Genomic DNA, 22846 nt, shown 5'->3' on the forward strand with positions numbered 1-22846 from the left:
CATTTGCAGGAGTCCCTGGGTCTTCTGGAATGAAAAGAGCATTTGTCTATTAATAATTCAATCCTTTTACAGGAAAAACTATCAGGACTTGGTGATCTGGATCAAGGAGAAAGGAGAAATTGGTTTTTATTTTTGTTGGTTTTTTGACCATTCTGTTGAGTGAAATCAGATATAAAATAAGTCTGTAATGATCTCACTTTGCGGCTTGTGGGTAATTTAATCTATTTACCCTTCAATGTGGATGGCCCTAGTGAACTGGCATGAACAGAGCAATGGAGTTTATGCTAAGCAGATTGATACTTAGCTGATAATCCCATACCCTGTCTACATATTGATTCTTAATAGGAACTGGTTCTGATGACTAAAAGTTAGAAGGTCATACTTTAAATATTCACAAAAAATCATACTGATCTAAATTTGATTCAATCTCAGGCCTATGGCAGAACAATAAAAGTTGCTACTTAGCGAGCCTCTCACACTGTGCTAAAAATATCATACAATGTCTCTCATCTTCACAAACACCTTCTTGTGAAAACACCTTTTTGTGCAATAGGAGGTTGATTGAGGGGAAAGGTAAAGGGTTTCAGGTAAAAGTAAAGGAGCAGATCATGTTACCTACCAGTGCCCCACTGCTGACCAGAATCATGAAGACAATGAAGGTTTCGAACCAGTTATGCTCCACTATCTTATAGCAAGTTTTTCTCAAGTTCCACCAGAGTTTCCCTTTGCCTTCTTCTATGCTTATCTGACAACACTTAAACTTCCGCACACAGTCTAAAATATGTCAAAGCAAATGAAGAAAAAATATCACTCTTTGATTATGCATATTTGTGTGGGTGGGAGATTCACCTACATTATTACCTGATACATTATAAATAACTTTATTTTTTAAGATGGCTTTCACTTGTAGACATAGAAATCATCTACACATTTTAAAATCATTCATCCAAAAACTATTTTTTAGTGCTTATGGGGCTATTATAATGGTCTAATAATATAGTATAATGTATTACATTATAAAACCTCAGTACAGAACAAGAGAAAGAAAGAAATCACCAAAGGTTAGTATTTCCATCCTATCCCTATCCTATAATTCCACTCATATTTGAACTTTATATGTGATTTCTAATTAGTTCACTTAATGATACAATGTAAACATTTCCCTTTTAGTCACAAGTAAATAAAATTTTCCCTGGAGAAGGAAATGGCAGCCCACTCTAGTACTCTTGCCTGGAAAATTCCATGGATGGAGGAGCCTGGTAGGCTACAGTCCATGGGATCGCAAAGGGTCAGACACGACTGAGCGACTTCACTAAATAGAATTTTGGAAAGTTTCATAATACTTCTCTAAATAAGATAACCAGAGATAAACAAGAATTGATATAAAGATCCTACTATTATTGAATATGTATGTTTCTGCAACTCCAGCCATTATCAGCAATAAGGTAACAAACACTTTTGTGGTTTACTAGATCAAAGGCTTCTCAACAAATATTTATTGCATACTTGTTTATTCAAGGAATTATACTGGACAATTATAATACTAGAATATGCAAAACGCAGTGTGTCTCTAAACACAGTATGCATTTCAAGTAGGGAAGATTTGTCCATAGATATCATAGTTATAGAAAGAAAACTCTTGTTAGAGTTTACCAGCAGGTTAACTCCTAATACTGAGCTGTACAGAAGTGGATTGGGGGTTAAACTTTGAAGGATGTGTTAGAATCAGCTCTAATACATAGAGCTGCAAAGGAATGGAGAAGCAATGAAATAAATAAAGTCTGGTGGCAGGGAAATTTGGAAATTGTATGAAGCAGAAAATTGGGAATTACCACCAGAAAAGACAGCTAGAGCCAATCTGAAAAGGACCTGAAAGATTCAGTTAGAGAACTTAGATTTTGTGTGCTATCTAACGGGGACAACACTAAAGGGTTTATTTGGGAGTTATGAAGATTTACCTGATAAGAATATTGATTTAGAATGATCTATGCCTGTACAAGGCATCAGATGGCTAGAAGACAAAAGATGGACAGGTAGTCAAGAGTCTAGAAGATTCAGTCAATGTAACATGAAAGAAAGTGAAAACAAGGGTGATGGTGGTGACAATGGTCAGGGGCAAAAGAGTCTACTAAGTAACAGGACCTGGCAGCACATGTATATGGGGGCGCTGGGGTGTGAGAAAGAGAAGATTCCTGACATAGAGGTTTGACTCTGACAGAGACCTCTTGTTCAAGGAATAGAAAAGTAGAAACCTCATTTTGAAGAAGCATAAGATTTTAATGCACAGATATTTATCAGATGCTACTTTATAATGTCAGCCAGATCATATAATTTGTTTCATGAAAATTTAATGAAGTCCTCTTAAATATTATTAGTGTTTCAAGTAATAAATAAATAGCATATATTTCTTGTTTCTTTGAGGGTGATCTTTTTCACATTTCTGTCTCCCAAAGGATTAAGAAGAGTAACATGCCTTGAAAATATTTGTAATGAACTAGGTGGAACTGAAATTATTATTTTTTTTTCCCCTAAAGAGGATATGAGATGAAAAAATACTGTTCAATATAAAAAGATCAATGTTAGCAGGAAGGATAAATGCTAAATTTGGGACACTGGTTCATTTCTGAGAGGGAAGCAAAGGATGGGATAAGGAAAGGGTCCAAAGGGGGTCAAATCTGTATCTGATTTATTCTTAAACAAAAAACCTGAAGCAAATAAAACAAAAATATTCAAACTGCTAAAGTTGGTTGGTGGTGGTGCTGCTGCTGCTAAGTCGCTTCAGTCGTGTCCGACTCTGTGCGACCCCAAAGACGGCAGCCCACCAGGCTCCCCCGTCCCTGGGATTCTCCAGGCAAGAACACTGGAGTGGGTTGCCATTGCCTTCTCGTTGGTTGGTGAGTGTCTACATATTTTTTATTATTGTGTTCTATAATGTTATGGTTGGTTATACTTCATACTGAAATGTTTTTTAACTTCACAAAAAACAAATGTTGATATTACCATAAATATTATTATTAATATATTGTAACCCTAAAAATAAGCTAATTGTCTGGGAAAGAATAACAACTAATGCTACATAAATTATTTTTGTGATATATCTAACCTCTTGAATGTTTTGTGAAGTCATAATTTTTTTTCAAAATCAACTAACTTCACTGATATATGTGCAGAATTTTGGAAGACAGAGTAGAAAAAAGTGGCTTCCCTCATTACATGCTGAAAAAATATCTCTTCCTCTGAAATAATTTAAAAATTGACAATGAATACATAAATATTTGTTTTCTCTAATGCATTCAAGTCCAAAAGCAATAGGTGTATGTAATGTACTCATCTGCAAAACTCTTAAATCTATTGACATCAATTTTGACACTTGCATAATCACATATTTTTAAAATTAGCTTAAAGTTCAAATTAAACAGCTTTAATGTTCTTAAATGAAATGAAAATGAAGGGAACACTTCTAGAATTAGTTGTAATTAAATAGCATTACTATCATCATTATTAAAATAAACTTTTGTTTAAGCATTTATTATATGATATTGAATTTGGGGCTAAGACATAGGATGAATTATTAAATAGATATTAACCAAAAAAATGAGTTAAGGATGAAGTGATTCCTAGGGTTTTAGAGAAACAGTTCTGTACCTACAATAGAGATTTGTCATGGTCTGCTATTGTACTAATATTTATGCCTCTTTGTTTGTAGTACACTCCCACATTGAATCTGGATTGCACTTTTGCTTTGGTGAACAGGACTGAGAAAACCTGATGTAAGTGGAGGATTGACGAGTGCTTGGCATTTAGGCTTCCTCTCTCACTCCTTTGCTTTCACCATGAGAACAAGCCTGGGCCAGAGTGTGGATGGAGCTGAGTCAGGCAATTGTCTCATCTAAGATCTCGGCTCTAGGACTAATCCCAACCAAGATCAGCAAAATCATCTTGCCAGCCATGGGCTTGTGAGCAAAGATACGATTTTTGTTACATGATAAGTTTTGAGTGGTTTGGTACACATTATTGTTCCAGAGATAACTGATCCACACCTCAAATAACATAATTTTAGCTTTCTTCACAAAATCCTCTTAGTATTACTCCAGTGACGTGGTGCCCCATACTGTATCACTCAGTATATTTTGATATTTCATTATTGATTATCTAGTATCATTCAGAACTAATAATATATATTTGACCTTGACAGATACAGGTAATTGTTATTCATGGACAGTTCCTTTTTAATAACATAACCACCACATTTATTTAAGAATGTGTTCCAGTATCAAATGGCAAAGTGTTCATGGACACTTTAAATGTAAATTAATCAATTCGTACCATTATAACCTGACAAAACAGTAAACAATAAATTACTCCTTCAACTTAAATTTTTTTCTTTTATTTTTTTAAAGGCAGAGAGAAATATGTATGATTGGGTTTTCTTGTCTATCAAAGATTCTATCTACAAGGCCACCAAAAACACCCAGATAGTTAGCAGCATTTCTTAGAGTAGAACAGGATTCACAAAAATAGAAAACTGGATCTGATGCCATAAATTAAATCTTCATTTTTCAAAAATCATCTATGCTTTGATATAGAAAAAGCAACAAACAAACAAGTAAATGTACAGTTGCTGGATACCTATAGAGGGTTAGAACGAGCCAGGGAGGGAGGGAAGAGACGGCTAGATCAGAGAGGTCTAAGCAGCGTACATGCTCTGTTCCTCACCTTCCGTAAAACAGGCTTCAGGCTCCAGAGATTCTTCAGGCTCAGCTTCAGGTTGTTCCCCCTCAGCGGGAGCTCCTATATCAACTGTGCTGCCTTCAGATGAACTAGTTGCATTTAGCTTCTGAAAATCAATTCCACAGAAAAGCTTTTAAAATAGTTTCTTTAATCTATAATATAAAAATTCCAAAGGCGTGCCCTTAAGTCTTCTGTATTCATTTCCTTGATCTGAAATTTAAGAATCTCTTAAACATAATGCCAGTCTGCTTTGGTAGAGGTGGGGGGTCACAAGATTAGATTCAGCACCACAGTATTTTTTTTTCTTTAAAAATGTGGTGCTAACCACTTAAGTAATCTTTGATTAAGCTCCTTTATAGAGAGAGATTCTGAAATAAAATCATGCAGAGCTTACATAAGCTGCCAGAGTCGTATGGTAGTCTGCGATCTCGCTTTTGTGAAGTAGTTTAGGTGGTTTTATTCTAAAATTGTGACCCAACCAACAGAAGCTGCACAAGTGTATTTTCATGTCAAATGCAGAAAAGATTTGATCAAACGCACATAAACAGCAAAGTCTAAATTTATCCACTTTTCATTGACATGAAAACATATACCACTGGTTGTTATTAAACATATTCTCTAATTTTCTAATTCTGAAAAGAGCAGCACATTGTTAGCTTTATAGCAAGAGCCGATTGTTTGCATTCTCTTTGGCCAATGCACTCCTGTGTTTCATTGTGCATTTGGAAACTACTTGTTACTCTGGCACTCTTACCTCTCCAGTTAATAAAGGCAGAAATGAATCTTTGGTTGTTGTTTTGTTTTCCTTTAAGTTAAATCAAATACCACCAAAAGAAAAATATAATAGAAAGAAGTTGTTTTAAATCTTGAAATGCAATAAACTTTAGCCAAGTCAGGTCGTTCATGGGATCAGCATAAATGAAGGGATCCAGTCTTTAACCCGGTCTTAAAATGCTGCAGGAACGACACAGGGCCAGGTATGAGTGCCACATGGAATCAGAGTAGTTTGGGCCACAGCATTCTCGGACCTGTTACAATGTTATTACTATTAGTGTATAACATTAGGAAATGGCTGAGCTGATAGGAGCTACTTTATAAAGGGGATGAGGTAAGCACATGATAAAATGCACATTGAAGTATGTTGAACCCATTCTAAAATAGATGTTGTAGTCAGTACTAGAAACATTTGATTTATATTTGGGCTAAGGGTTCTATAGATTTCCCTAAGAATCTGGTTCCTTTATTTTCTGAAAATAATTTTCTTTATATGAAATATTTCCTTGGCATAGTGGTACTGATAAAGTAAGCATATTTATATACACTATAGATATAACAGAAAATACTTCTGTGTGTAATTTAACAATACCACTGATAGAAGCAAAAATATCATATGTCTCCTCCATTAAAACTAGTTCAGGGTTATTTTTAAATTCAACCAAACCATTTAAAATTAAGGATTATATATTATAAGGCACTTGAAGTTTATTGATTTCTTTTTCTACTACCAATTATATCATAACACTGGACGGATACTTAATTATAATATCTTTGTTTTTAGAATTTGAATGTACAGTATTCTAAGAAGAAATATTACATGACTTTTTATAATTTCCTATCCTTTATAGCTAAATTATCCTATCAATTTTATTTACATGAAGATGTTATAGTATTTGGGACCTGAAATATTGATCATATTATTTACTGGATATTGAAACATGACATAGGTAATCAGAATAAGTGAAGCTTAGTTATATCTAATCTAACTACAAACAGCCCAAACAAGAAATGGAAAACATTCTTTTTAGGAAAAAGGATCACACTTCAATTACGGGTTGGTTAGGGATTAGGGGATGATTCTAGGCTTACTGTACCCCACTTTGCCAGGATTCCCTAGAGAATTTCTTTGATGATCCATTTTCAGGGCGCTCCATACTGGTGAATGGCTGCATCAGAACTTGCAGCAGTGCTAGGTATATATAGCTCAGGTACTCTATAAATATTCTTTAGGGAAGGTGGGAGGGAGGGTCAGGATAGAGGGAAAAAGGTATACCAGTGGCTGACTCATGTTGATGTATGGCAAAAATCATCACAATATTGTAATTATTTTCCAATTAAAGTTAATTTAATAATTAAAAATGAATGAATGAAGGAGCTTCTTCGTAACAGAATGAAGGCTAGTCCTTGATAGTGACTAGCAGAAGTCACCAGACAACATTCCATGGAATTTTGGTTTAAAATATTCAAAAGTTTCCAGATGATCTCTGTAGCATCAACTACAATACCTTTCGTTTAATGTGGTGTCTTAGTACCGACACTGAATTACTAGATATTTTTCTAATTGAAGTCAGATATTTGTATAGTTAGAGGTCAGATTATTTTTTAAAGGTGCAACATAAAAGTTTTGTGTTTCTAGAATATGTATCTCACTAGCTTAACCCTCTGAAGCAAAGATCATGTTTTGGCCATCTCTGATCCCTAGGAACTATTGCTAATGTTTGTGTTTAATAGATGTTCCTTGAATAAATGAATGAATACCCAACTCAGGAACTCTTTTGTTCTACCACTAAGTACTTCTAACACCTCCTATCTTTTATATTCACATTCAAGGGAATACACATAACATTCTCATGTTAGTACAGAGAAACACAAATCTCTTTCAGATTCTAACTTGCGTAAGTAATGAAGTGCTGTCTAAACATCAGGCTTCCAATTAATCAGACCTAAGATGAAACTATAAAATAAACTATTAAATAAATAAACTGTACTTTAATTCTGGAGTCAGGAAAACTAACACTAACTCATTTTGACAATGTTTTCCCTCCTTCTACTCTATGTACATGGATCTACAATCCCAGCAGTGAATGGAGTCTCTCTAAGGAAATCTTATCCTTCTTCATCTTCCTCCTCAAGTGGAAGAGCACAGGAACTACCTGTTACATGTATTACTTGAATACCTTTACTTGCTCTACAAATTAAAAAGCTAGGGTACACATTAATCCTCAACACCAACCAATCCAGTGTCTACTTAGAGAAAGAAATGTGGCTTTAATTATCTTGTCAAAAGGCATACTGAGTTAGTAGCTGGATTCAAGGTCTTCTGTATCCCACTTTGTTAGGATTCCCTAGAAAACTATTTGATGATTCATGAGTTAAGCCAATCTTTATCAATTTAAAACATTTAGTAGATGTGATATGTAACTAAACATTGTAGGTTCAAGATAGTGCTTGGAATACTGTTGATTCCCAGGCGTCATGACCATGAACTTAGTATTAGTTTGTTATAGTCATATTCTTATATGTATTAATATAAAGTTAAATATACATTGGGACATTTCATTAAAAAGCTTACTTTAAATAACAATCTTGAGATGTAGGCAAGAAATTCTGATTTATAAAACCTTTCCTGACAACAATTCAATGACTTTCTTAAAATCACATGAGGCAAATATCATAATATTATAAAATGTGTTAATTAAAACAGATAAAATGCATAAAGAGTCTATAAAATCCAAATGAGTCAAATTAAGAATATAAAACTTTTCAGCTTCAGGTAAGGTCATAATCACGATTAATTCTAACTACAGTACAAATTCACCAATTAGAATTGTCAAATGTACATCATTTATATGGAACTATTAGTACTCATATACTTAAAAGAATAACTTTCAAATAAAGCTTCTTTGTAAATTTTCCAATGTAGGCATAATTCACTGCAAAATTCCACATGAGTAAGAGAGCAAAAAATTAACCAGTTAGAAATAAAACCAGTTCTTTGCTTTGGTAAAATTTAGATGTTTAGGTTCCCTTATTATAATCTTGCTTATTTATTGGAAGACAAGTGAACTGAATGATACTGTTAGTACAGCCCTTCCCTACTCAACCCTTAAAATATGGATGTCCCCCAATGTCAGGATAGTCAAGAAATTAAACATGCACAGAGAATTATTTGCTATGCCTGGCATTGGCAATCATTTATTTTCAGGTGAAATATTAGCTGAACTTTTTTTTTTAAGTGAAAATTTCATGTTACAGGGTTCTTACTACTGAACGTCTGCTAGGTTCCTCAAAGTGCTGGGTCACCATAATCTTAGGAGTTAAGCAGGGCAGAATTGTATTTTGGTTAATGATCTAATAAATATCAAGATACAATATTTCATTTCTTATTTTTAAACACTATACTTCCAACTTTTACTTTCCATATCATTGACAAACTATTATCAGAAATCTGCCAAACTCATAGTCCTTCTTTCAGAAAGTAGAAGCATTTTTTAAAACATAACACAGAAAAGGGACAGAAAACATCATTTTCTATTAAGTTTTTCAAAGGTACACTTTTTTTCTTATTATGAAGTTAAGATATTTCTAAGAAAATGTAATCAATAAATAAAGTATATAATTTGGACAAAAGGTATATGCTAATCCTAGTCAATAAAATAAATTGGGATTTTTTTAAAAAAGATAATTAAAATATAGATTAAACCAAGTATTCCATATCTATTTTGGTCATCAAGAATGACAATTCTTTGATCCATGTGGATCCTAATGCTAGCCCATACTTAAGGAATTCTAGGTCATTTTATGTGAAAAATCTTAATATCAAGGTAATGAGAGTGATGATTATGGTTCCTACAGGATAGGCCAAAGTGACACATTAATAATAGAAAGGAATTATTCTTCTTAGTGAGGAAAAGCAAAATCAAAACTGTTATTATCATCGTTTTACATTATTCAAATAATCATTTTTGTCTTTATAACAGACATGTTACAAAATTCTGTAATCCATAAATAGCAAAGCTTTAAATATCTTTCTTGGGATGGCAAAAATAATCCTTCAGTCCCAAAGACTCATGTTTGGTCAACTTTTTTTTGCTTACATTAAGGATATTTAGAGCTTTTTAAAAATCCTTTAATCACTATCCCACTGGAAAACTTTCCCTTGAAGATTTATATGTTCTCCAGGATAAAATTATAGATGAGTTTTTACTGAAACCATTCTACCACTGCTTACCCAAACCTTCTCTACACAGCCTTCTCTCCTTTCCTACTCCTTGTACTAGAGTTCAGTATACTGCTCTCTTAGGGCTTCTCTGGTGGCCCAGTGGTGAAGAATCTGCCGGCCAGTGCAGGAGACTAGGGTTGGGAAGATCCCCTGGAGAAGGAAATGGCAACATACTCCAGTATTCTTGCCTGGGAAATCCCATGGACAGAAGAGCCTGGTGGGCTACATTCCGTGGGGTCACAAAAGAGTTGTACATGACTTAGCAACTAAACAACAATAATAACACAGAGAATAGGAAAACTAATCTTACCTCTTTCTAAGAAACCAGGAAAAAGAAGCTATTATCTTAAGGAGTCAAATTTCATACTTTTCTGAAGAATTAATGCATAACAGGAAAAAATAATTCTGTCTAGTTACTGTGTATATGGGTATCTGTTTTATTTGGGGTCTTAATTTATATGATTAGTGATATTGGTCTCATTCCTCCAGTATAGAGGGCATTATCTTTCATTAATGTAGAGTGCCGGTGACTGAATATTTTGTTCCGAAATATTTTTAAAAAATGCTCCCCCAAATCCATGATTGTTGCTCCACCCAAAGAGCCAAATGTGCTTATGTTAGGGTTGTTTTATGCTTTTAATGGCAGAAGGAGAGGGAACTGCATCTAAATTACAAAGCATTTAATTAACATTTCTTGAAAGAAATTAAATTGGGTTGAACAATTTGGTTAACATATTTTAGGAGAAAACTGTGATTTAAACATCAGAAAATGAAAGTTCTGCTAAATGGAGCCTAGAGAATGGTGTTACACTCACTGCCTTAGCTGAATGACTAGTAGGTCCCTTCATTTAGTAAATATGAAAGGAGTAGAGTTCACATTGGTTTTCTTTCTATATGAGTTTGCGTTGCATGATATATTTGAATAATATTCTTTAAGAGAAAGTTTCCCAGAAGTTCTAGATGAAATAAAAGAGAGACAAAAACACAAAGTATAGAGGAGCAATACAATGAAGAAAGTAGATTTCAGATCTTTTTTCAGAGTGAATATACCATCTATAACATTTCTGTTTGTTTCTTTTTCTTCCTTCCTTCTTTCCTTCCTATCTTTCCTTTTTGGTGTACAAAAGAAATTCATTTCCTTTTCTTTCATTTTCAGGAGTTTTAGGGGTAAATATCAACAGATTCTCCAGGAGAATTGTATTCTAAAGGCAAAATACTCTTGGTCAAGTGCTAAATAGAGCAATACCATTTTCTCTGAAATGAAGCAGATAAAAATTGTACCAGTGCTGCTGGCAGCAAAACCATAACATTCCATTTACATTATTATCACATTAAAACATCCTTCAGAAAGTTTGCACATGAATAAGGGATTGCTCTAACTTGCAGATTACCCTTCAGAAAAATTTAATATGACACTGAACAACAAATTACCAACAAAGTACACTCATAAGGGTTTCATTTACTTAAGAAAAGGGCAGAGGAGTGAAAGCGTCCTGCAAGAGCTTTTCAAAGAGTACCTTATATTTCTCCTTTAGACCCTCAGCATGTTCAAAACTCTGTAATGTTAAATGGAATTAAATAATCTATAAACGCATGCACTTTTATTTTTCACTGAATGTAATTTCTATAAAAATCTATGTAAGAAAATTAGCAGCTACCTCAGTTTTTAAAAAGTTAGGGTTGCCAGACTTGCCTGACCATGCTTTATGACTCAGCATAAGAGCAGCTGTGCATGTTTTTATTTTACTGCCAATGGATGGGCAAGGAATGTAGCTGAGTAACATGCAGGCCAGTCAAAATTCATTTAGAAACTAATCATATTTATATATGTACAATTTGCTTAGGTAACCTGGGTAAAAGTGGTGGCAGAAGTCTCTGGCTGGTTAAAAAACACCAGAGCTGCATTCTTGATGGCTCCAGCTTGCTTTTACCCCTGTGAGAAGTAAGAACGGTAAGCAGTGAAGGTCACTATATTGCACTAATAAATTTTACTTTGAAAAATAATCATTCAAGCATGGCTTAAATTATTAAAACTCTATAAAAGAAATCAAGCATTGGAAATCAAAAGTATGAAAGGAATGACATTACATACGGTCAAAGTAACTTGAGTTAAAGCATACAATTACCATATGAATTTAAAATGATATACTCTAGAGAATCTACAGAAAGCTGTCAAAGAATCACACAAATTTGGCAAAGATAAAATAGAAGAGGATTTAGTTCCAACACCTAAATAACCTCTGTGTCCACTTGGTTAGTCTGCCTTATAAGAAGGGATTCATTATAGGCATTCCAAAAATTAAAAGGTGCTCCATTTTTTTCCTTTAATATTTCAAATCAGTTAGAAAGAATATCATTTAGTATAAATATCTTATTCCATTTGTTAATACTTCACATGTGATACTTAATACCAAAATCCAACCCTACTAATTAAGAAAATGACCGGACAAAAGTAACTTGAAGGCAGAACCCTAAAAAGATATCTCAGGTGGGAATACTTGTAATTCTTGGATACTTATTTCAGTTCTCTTTTGTTTTCTAGTATAGAGTTACCAAATGCCAGAAGATTGTAACTTGAACATAGGCCCTTCTAGGCTATTGCTCTAATCCTTTATTTGTTTATGAGTTTATATTTAAGAAGTTTTACATAAAGCCATAATTGAAAATTTTACCAAATAATAAATTTTAAAACACAAGTAGCAATCTCTACACAAGTACTGAAAAGACTCCACAGCTAAAACAACAAAATAATTCTACTTTCAACTGGCAGATCAGCTCTCTGCCTCCAATTCCAAAGTAGTGACTTCACGTGTGTTATTTTGGAATACCTAACTCAAATGGAAAACACATGAAAAAGTCTAATGTTTACAAGAGAAACTGAGAAGAGAGTTTTGATTTTTCCTACTATAAGCCCCACCTTACTAGATATTTCTCTAATGTGAAACACAACGGTTTGAGATGAGGCAAAATACATGCTATTTTGGAGAAGTTTGAGGTTTTAAAATTTCTGAAAATTAAGAATAGTGAATGTCAAGTTATCCTACCTCAAAAGATACTCAAACTTAGCCAAAGGTTTAAATGGACTGGTGACGTCAACATTTGATTCTTCATAATTAATTTTTAGTTAACACCATAAATTAAACATGTGCTGTGCTGTGCCTAGTTGCTCAGTCATATCCAACTCTGTGGCCCCATGGACTATAGCCCACCAGGCTCCTCTGTCCATGGGGATTCTTCAGACAAGAATACTGGAGTGGGTTGCCATGCCCTCCTCCAGGGGATCTTCCCAACCCAGGGATTGAATCCAGGTCTCCCACACAGCAGGTGGATTCTTTATCGTCTGAACCACCAGGGAAGCCCAAGAACACTGGAGTGGGTAGCCTCTCCCTTCTCCAGGGGATCTTCCAGACCCAGGAATTAAACTGGGGTCTCCTGCACTGCAGGCGGATTCTTTGCCAGCTGAGCTAAATTAAACATACATAAAAATAAAATTTGACCTCCCTTACTCTAAAGGAGATATTTACTATTAGGTAAAATGATGAGAGGGGACTACATATGGGGAGGGAGGAGGGAGGAGGGTTCAGGATGGGGAACACATGTATACCTGTGGCGGATTCATTTTGATATTTGGCAAAACTAATACAATTATGTAAAGTTTAAAAATAAAATAAAATTAAAAAAAAAAGACGGGAAAAAAAATAAATAAAATAAAATTTAATAACCCAATTCTATTTTCTAAATGCTGACTTTAGTGTCTGGGCTTCCCTCATGGCTCAGATGGTAAAGAATCTGCAGGCAGGAGGAGGAGCCAAGATGGCGGAGGAGTAGGACGGGGAGAACACTTTCTCCCCCACAAATTCATCAAAAGAGCATTTAAACGTCGAGTAAATTCCACAAAACAACTTCTGAATGCTGGCAGAGGACATCAGGCACCCAGAAAAGCAACCCAACTCTTCGAAAGGAGGTAGGAAAAAATATAAAAGACAAAAAAAGAGACAAAAGAGGGAGGGACGGAGTTCCGTCCCGGGAAGGGAGTCTTAAAAAGAGAGACGTTTCCAAACAACAGGAAACCTTCTCACTGCCGAATCTGTGCCGAGCTTTGGAAGCACAGAGGGCAACATAACAGGAAGAAAAAATAAATAAACAATTAAAACTCGAAGACTGCGAGTCCTATGGTAACTCCCCCAGTGGAGAAGCAGCGCAGACACCTGCACGCGCCATTACCAAGCGGGGGCTGGGCAGGGAGGTGCAGCGCGGGCTGCATCGCTTAGAGTAAGAATCTGGCCTGAATACCCTGAGCACTATCTGAGCGAAATAATTTGGGCTAGCAAACCAGACTGTGGGATATCTACCACGCGAAAAGCCATCCCTAACCTAAGACCGCCAGGCCCGCGCACGGAACAAAGAATTGAACAGAGACCTTCCCCCTCCGGTGACAGGCAGCCAGAGCCGGAAGGGGGCAATCGCAGCCCCAGAGAGACATTATCTATAAAACTGTAAGCAGGCTTCTTTGCTAACTAAAACTTTTTGGGGGTCTGGATGGTTAACATCTGCCTGAGAAGGTGCGCCGGTTTTACACCCAGATAACCGAGTGGCGGGGAGGCGATAAGTCGCAGCATTGGCGCTCGCCAAACACCTCATCACTTGAGCTGCTCGGACCTGGGAAGAGCACAAAACTCAGGCCCAACTGAGTCTGTGCCTCTGAGGACTACCCGAGTGCCTGAACCTGAGCAGCTTGGACCTGGGAGGTACATGCAACCCAGGGCCAGCCTCGAATTGTTCCCGGCGGAACAACCTAGAGCCCAAGCAGTGTGGGCAGGGAGGCTACACGCGCCGTGAGCGGGGGCAGACCCAGTGTGGCTGAGGCACTGCGAGCGCACACCAGTGTTATTTGTTTGCAGCATCCCTCCCTCCCTCCCCACAGCGAGACTGAACAAAGAGAAGAAATACAGCTCCACCCATCAGAACACCGACACAAGCTTCCCTAACCAGGAAACCTTGACAAGCCACCTGTACAAACCCACACACAGCGAGGAAAAGCCACAATAAAGAGAACTCCACAAACTGCCAGAATACAGAAAGGACACCCCAAACTCAGCAATTTAAACAAGATGAAGAGACAGAGGAATAGCCAGCAGATAAAGGAACAGGATAAATGCCCACCAAACCAAACAAAAGAGGAAGAGATAGGGAATCTACCTGATAAAGAATTCCGAATAATGATAGTGAAATTGATCCAAAATCTTGAAATTAAAATGGAATCACAGATAAATAGCTTGGAGACAAGGATTGAGAAGATGCAAGAAAGGTTTAACAAGGACCTAGAAGAAATAAAAAAGAGTCAATATATAATGAATAATGCAATAAATGAAATTAAAAACACTCTGGAGGCAACAAATAGTAGAATAACAGAGGCAGAAGATAGGATTAGTGAATTAGAAGATAGAATGGTAGAAATAAATGAATCAGAGAGAATAAAAGAAAAACGAATTAAAAGAAATGAGGACAATCTCAGAGACCTCCAGGACAATATTAAACGCTACAACATTCGAATCATAGGGGTTCCAGAAGAAGAAGACAAAAAGAAAGACCATGAGAAAATACTTGAGGAGATAATAGTTGAAAACTTCCCTAAAATGGGGAAGGAAATAATCACCCAAGTCCAAGAAACCCAGAGAATCCCAAACAGGATAAACCCAAGGCGAAACACCCCAAGACACATATTAATCAAATTAACAAAGATCAAACACAAAGAACAAATATTAAAAGCAGCAAGGGAAAAACAACAAATAACACACAAGGGAATTCCCATAAGGATAACAGCTGATCTTTCAATAGAAACTCTTCAAGCCAGGAGGGAATGGCAAGACATACTTAAAATGATGAAAGAAAATAACCTACAGCCCAGATTATTGTACCCAGCAAGGATTTCATTCAAGTATGAAGGAGAAATCAAAAGCTTCTCAGACAAGCAAAAGCTGAGAGAATTCTGTACCACCAAACCAGCTCTCCAACAAATACTAAAGGATATTCTCTAGACAGGAAACACAAAAATGGTGTATAAATTCGAACCCCCAACAATAAAGTAAATGGCAACGGGATCATACTTATCAGTAATTACCTTAAACGTAAATGGGTTGAATGCCCCAACCAAAAGACAAAGACTGGCTGAATGGATACAAAAACAAGACCCTTACATATGTTGTCTACAGGAGACCCACCTCAAAACAGGGGACACATACAGACTGAAAGTGAAGGGCTGGAAAAAGATTTTCCATGCAAATAGGGACCAAAAGAAAGCAGGAGTAGCAATACTCATATCAGATAAAATAGACTTTAAAACAAAGGCTGTGAAAAGAGACAAAGAAGGTCACTACATAATGATCAAAGGATCAATCCAAGAAGAAGATATAACAATTATAAACATATATGCACCCAACACGGGAGCACCGCAGTATGTAAGACAAATGCTAACAAGTATGAAAGGAGAAATTAACAATAACACAATAATAGTGGGAGACTTTAATACCCCACTCACACCTATGGATAGATCAACTAAACAGAAAATTAACAAGGAAACACAAACTTTAAACGATACAATAGACCAGTTAGACCTAATTGATATCTATAGGACATTTCATCCCCAAACAATGAATTTCACCTTTTTCTCAAGCGCACATGGAACCTTCTCCAGGATAGATCACATCCTGGGCCATAAAGCTAGCCTTGGTAAATTCAAAAAAATAGAAATCATTCCAAGCATCTTTTCTGACCACAATGCAGTAAGATTAGATCTCAATTACAGGAGAAAAACTATTAAAAATTCCAACATATGGAGGATGAACAACACCCTGCTGAATAACCAACAAATCACAGAAGAAATCAAAAAAGAAATCAAAATTTGCATAGAAACGAATGAAAATGAAAACACAACAACCCAAAACCTGTGGGACACAGTAAAAGCAGTCCTAAGGGGAAAGTTCATAGCAATACAGGCACACCTCAAGAAACAAGAAAAAAGTCAAATAAATAACCTAACTCTACACCTAAAGCAACTAGAAAAGGAAGAAATGAAGAACCCCAGGGTTAGTAGAAGGAAAGAAATCTTAAAAATTAGAGCAGAAATAAATGCAAAAGAAACAAAAGAGACCATAGCAAAAATCAACAAAGCCAAAAGCTGGTTCTTTGAAAGGATAAATAAAATTGATAAACCATTAGCCAGACTCATCAAGAAACAAAGGGAGAAAAATCAAATCAATAAAATTAGAAACGAAAATGGAGAGATCACAACAGACAACACAGAAATACAAAGGATCATAAGAGACTATTATCAACAATTATATGCCAATAAAATGGACAACGAGGAAGAAATGGACAAATTCTTAGAAAAGTACAACTTTCCAAAACTCGACCAGGAAGAAATAGAAAACCTTAACAGACCCATCACAAGCACGGAAATTGAAACTGTAATCAAAAATCTTCCAGCAAACAAAAGCCCAGGTCCAGACGGCTTCACAGCTGAATTCTACCAAAAATTTAGAGAAGAGCTAACACCTATCCTGCTCAAACTCTTCCAGAAAATTGCAGAGGAAGGTAAACTTCCAAACTCATTCTATGAGGCCACCATCACCCTAATACCAAAACCTGACAAAGATCCCACAAAAAAAGAAAACTACAGGCCAATATCACTGATGAATATAGATGCAAAAATCCTAAACAAAATTCTAGCAATCAGAATCCAACAACACATTAAAAAGATCATACACCATGACCAAGTGGGCTTTATCCCAGGGATGCAAGGATTCTTCAATATCCGCAAATCAATCAATATAATACATCACATTAACAAATTGAAAAACAAAAACCATATGATTATCTCAATAGATGCAGAGAAAGCCTTTGACAAAATTCAACACCCATTTATGATAAAAACTCTCCAGAAAGCAGGAATAGAAGGAACATACCTCAACATAATAAAAGCTATATATGACAAACCCACAGCAAACATTATTCTCAATGGTGAAAAATTGAAAGCATTTCCTCTAAAGTCAGGAACAAGACAAGGGTGCCCACTTTCACCATTACTATTCAACATAGTTTTGGAAGTTTTGGCCACAGCAATCAGAGCAGAAAAAGAAATAAAAGGAATCCAAATTGGAAAAGAAGAAGTAAAACTCTCACTATTTGCAGATGACATGATCCTCTACATAGAAAACCCTAAAGACTCCACCAGAAAATTACTAGAACTAATCAATGATTATAGTAAAGTTGCAGGATATAAAATCAACACACAGAAATCCCTTGCATTCCTATACACTAGTAATGAGAAAACAGAAAGAGAAATTAAGGAAACAATTCCATTCACCATTGCAACGAAAAGAATAAAATACTTAGGAATATATCTACCTAAAGAAACTAAAGACCTATATATAGGAAACTATAAAACACTGGTGAAAGAAATCAAAGAGGACACTAATAGATGGAGAAATATACCATGTTCATGGATTGGAAGAATCAATATAGTGAAAATGAGTATACTACCCAAAGCAATTTATAGATTCAATGCAATCCCTATCAAGCTACCAACAGTATTCTTCACAGAGCTAGAACAAATAACTTCACAATTTGTATGGAAATACAAAAAACCTCGAATAGCCAAAGCAATCTTGAGAAAGAAGAATGGAACTGGAGGAATCAACCTACCTGACTTCAGGCTCTACTACAAAGCCACAGTTATCAAGACAGTATGGTACTGGCACAAAGACAGAAATATAGATCAATGGAACAAAATAGAAAGCCCAGAGATAAATCCACACACATATGGACACCTTATCTTTGACAAAGGAGGCAAGAATATACAATGGATTAAAGACAATCTCTTTAACAAGTGGTGCTGGGAAATCTGGTCAACCACTTGTAAAAGAATGAAACTAAAACACTTTCTAACACCATATACAAAAATAAACTCAAAATGGATTAAAGATCTCAATGTAAGACCAGAAACTATAAAACTCCTAGAGGAGAACATAGGCAAAACACTCTCTGACATACATCACAGGAGGATCCTCTATGACCCACCTCCAAGAATATTGGAAATAAAAGCAAAAATAAACAAATGGGACCTAATTAAACTTAAAAGCTTCTGTACATCAAAGGAAACTATTAGCAAGGTGAAAAGACAGCCTTCAGAATGGGAGAAAATAATAGCAAATGAAGCAACCGACAAACAACTAATCTCAAAAATATACAAGCAACTCCTACAGCTCAACTCCAGAAAAATAAATGACCCAATCAAAAAATGGGCCAAAGATCTAAATAGACATTTCTCCAAAGAAGACATACAGATGGCTAACAAACACATGAAAAGATGCTCAACATCACTCATTATCAGAGAAATGCAAATCAAAACCACTATGAGATACCATTTCACACCAGTCAGAATGGCTGCGATCCAAAAGTCTACAAATAATAAATGCTGGAGAGGGTGTGGAGAAAAGGGAACCCTCTTACACTGTTGGTGGGAATGCAAACTAGTACAGCCACTATGGAGAACAGTGTGGAGATTCCTTAAAAAACTGGAAATAGAACTGCCTTATGATCCAGCAATCCCATTGCTGGGCATACACACTGAGGAAACCAGAAGGGAAAGAGACATGTGTACCCCAATGTTCATCGCAGCACTGTTTATAATAGCCAGGACATGGAAGCAACCTAGATGTCCATCAGCAGATGAATGGACAAGAAAGCTGTGGTACATATACACAATGGAGTATTACTCAGCCATTAAAAAGAATACATTTGAATCAGTTCTAATGAGGTGGATGAAACTGGAGCCTATTATACAGAGTTAAGTAAGCCAGAAGGAAAAGCACCAATACAGTATACTAACGTATATATATGGAATTTAGAAAGATGGTAACAATAACCCTGTATACGAGACAGCAAAAGAGACACTGACGTATAGAACAGGCTTTTGGACTCTGTGCGAGAGGGAGAGGGTGGGAAGATTTGGGAGAATGGCATTGAAACATGTGAAATGTCATGTATGAAACGAGATGCCAGTCCAGGTTCAATGCACGATGCTGGATGCTTGGGGCTGGTGCACTGGGACGACCCAGAGGGATGGTATGGGGAGGGAGGAGGGAGGAGGGTTCAGGATGGGGAACACATGAGAAATAAAGGAATAAAAAATTAAAAAAAAAAAAAGTAAAAAGAATTAAGTTATACAAAACATGGAAAATGATGAAATCCCCTAAAAAAATAAATAAATAAAAGATGGTTTCTTTTTTGTTTACAAAAAAAAAAAAAAAGAATCTGCAGGCAATGCAGGAGACCTGGGTTGCACCCCTGGGTGGGGAAGATCCCCTGGAGAAGGGAATGGCTACCTACTACCATATTCTTGCCTGGAGAATTTCATGGACAGAGGAGCCTGGCAGGCAAGTCCATGGGGTCACAAAGAGTCAGACACTGAGTGACTAACCCTTAGTTTCTAGAAACTTACAATACAAGAAATTAGGCCCCACCACTTCAGCATAGCCCAAACACACTTATCCAAAATTTAATTAACTAGATATTAAGATATTATTCAGCTTATTAGTGTACATTTGAGTTCAACTAATTTCAGCAATTATTTGCTCCAGGCTATAAGGTTTTTAAAATTCCCCCCTTGAATCTCATTGTTATTTTGTGAAACTAGTACCTATGGTCTGCTACCTAAATGTTACTTTTCATAACTATATTTAAACTTTCTCTGAAGTTAATGTTTAATACCAACTTCCACCTAATCACTGAATTAGCAATACTATCTTACAAAAAAGAACAAACAGAAATAGCATCTTTTCCCATAATTATATATGATAAATACAGTAAAACTGATTTAAAAATCTAAGGTTCCTTTCTTAGAAATATATTTTTGCTCTTTTAATTTTATTAACTGATCCCTAATTTTTGTGACAGTTTCACTACTTAAATTACATCCTTCAGTGTCTCCAACTCTCCCAAATCATCATTCTTAGGATGAGAATAATAATAGAGGTCTTTCTGTTTCCTGCCAATCAATTCAAACAACAAAGAATGAATCTTTGTTTTTGGTTGTTATTTTTATTTGTTTATGCAAGTGTTAATTGCTGGGAATTCTGGCTTCATTTTTGTGTAAACATTAAGGGTTTAAATTCCTTCTCTTTATTCCCAACTCTGTGCTTAGTAATCTATAAATGAACCAAGAATATACCCTGGTATTTATACTCTTCTAGTAAATCAAAGAATTCTTTAAATTACCAAGAGTCTTACTGTAGTTGGAAAATTTAGAATTTTACATTTAGACAGCATGCACTGTGCTCAGTGGGGTTAAAAATATTTTCAACCTGATTCGTCATCACTACCTTCACTTCCTTCAAAACACTGTTTACTTCAGGAAACATGAAACTACACGTAAATATCAAGCCAAGATCCCAATGATATCTCCATTAAATATATGCCTGTGAAAACTAAATAAAATCACATTTTTTGTTATTCCATAAGAGCAAAGAATGTAACAAAATGAGGATTGGAACTGCCCGTCACCAAGCATTTTTCTAGTATATGCAATAAAATACCATTGTGGGAAAATTATAAGGAAGAAAGTGGATAAACTGAGGCATTGTTCACAAATCAAAAATTATTTAAAATCTTTTTAAAAATTCATATTAACCTGAATATTAATATTATCAGCAACTCCAAATGGTGACTACTTGAAAGAATGAGTTAACTATATTTTGTTTAGCTATATACTTTTATATTGTCAATTAATCTATCACCAATTTTGCCACAGAAATTGTATGAATAGGTATTTCCTATTTTCTTATAGAAAGAAAATAATTTTTAAAAGTCTGGATGGTTTAAAGCAAACATTATACCAAAATATCTTCTTATGTAGAAATTCCTACCTCTTTGCTTTCTTCCATATCTGACTCGCTGCTGAATTCTTCAGTATTTAAATTTTCAAAGTCAGACTCTCCGACAGCAATTGGTACAGTCACAGTGAGGCTGGGGTTGTTTATGAAGGACATGTAATCACTTTCATCCACGACATACTTTTCTACACTGCTGCCGATGCCACTGGTAGTTCCATTGCCATCTTTGAGATAATTGAGGTCTTTGCCTATTTCTATCGTGGTATGGTTGGAAATACAGCTGTCTTTTTTGTTATTTAGATCTTCCAGAGGTTTAATTTCATCTAAAGCTTTCTGCTTTCTAACAAAGGCTTTCTGAATAAATTCACGTATTTTTCTTTTAACAAAATCGATTCCTTTTTGCATCCTTCCCACAGCAATCTGGAGATTATTCATTTCATTATCATCATCAGTGGCGGCAAGATTGTCAGAACTGAATGAACTCAAGAGTAAGGCTAGGAAGAGGTTCAGAACCTAAAACACAATAGGAAAGCTGGTGATCAAAACATTCCATTGTTTCTATTGCTCCGAACTACAAATTTTCCAAAGTTGTTCTTACACCTCACTTTTTGCTAATAGATATTCTTTCTAATTTATGATAAACTATCCTGGAAAAAAAAATACCCAGCCAATAATACTACATTAACACTATTTACATTTTAGTCATTGCAAAATTACTAAAACCACTGCTATGTAAAACTTCTATATTAAGTTCATTTCCAAATGAAAAATTTTTGCTATCTATATAACTATACAATGAAAAAGGGAAAGAAAAGTTTTGTTTGGGATGTTAAGTATTTCCCCCATGTAACCTGGGTTTTCCAGGACACTGATAATTTATTATACTTTTATTCCTGAACCAAAGATGATTCCACTACATTTAAATATTATTTTATTTTTATGTTTGTATGTATTCTTGCACTTTAGATAACATCAATTTAGAAAAAATATATATACCTACCACTAGATCAAAAATCTCAGTTTTTGGTTCAGAAAATCATGGCCACTAGATTTATATAGTAGTTGCAAATAGTATTAGGAAATGGTTACAGACCACTGATTAACAACTTGAGTCTCCAAAAATAGGACCCACTGATATGGGTTAGCAAAAATATTAGTGACCATAAATCTGCTATGTACACTCAAAAAGAGGTAATTTACTAAGAAATAGAACACTCTCATGGAC

The 22846-nt window shown here is 35.4% G+C and overlaps 1 protein-coding gene across 3 annotated transcripts in view; it reads right to left on the reverse strand.

The window, feature by feature from the left end:
• The window catches only part of SCN2A (sodium voltage-gated channel alpha subunit 2), a 144286-nt gene that overhangs the window by 20471 nt on the left and 100969 nt on the right, over window positions 1-22846 (reverse strand). For all 3 annotated transcript variants that reach the window (XM_070803948.1, XM_019971714.2, XM_070803960.1), the window contains 3 exons: window positions 21655-22134; window positions 4717-4837; window positions 620-774 (listed from right to left, as the gene is read on the reverse strand). In XM_070803948.1, coding sequence (XP_070660049.1) covers window positions 620-774; window positions 4717-4837; window positions 21655-22134 — 756 coding nt within the window. The remainder of the gene's footprint in view (window positions 1-619; window positions 775-4716; window positions 4838-21654; window positions 22135-22846) is intronic.

The sequence above is a fragment of the Bos indicus genome, chromosome 2, assembly GCF_029378745.1.
Source record: "Bos indicus isolate NIAB-ARS_2022 breed Sahiwal x Tharparkar chromosome 2, NIAB-ARS_B.indTharparkar_mat_pri_1.0, whole genome shotgun sequence".
NCBI lineage: Eukaryota > Metazoa > Chordata > Mammalia > Artiodactyla > Bovidae > Bos > Bos indicus.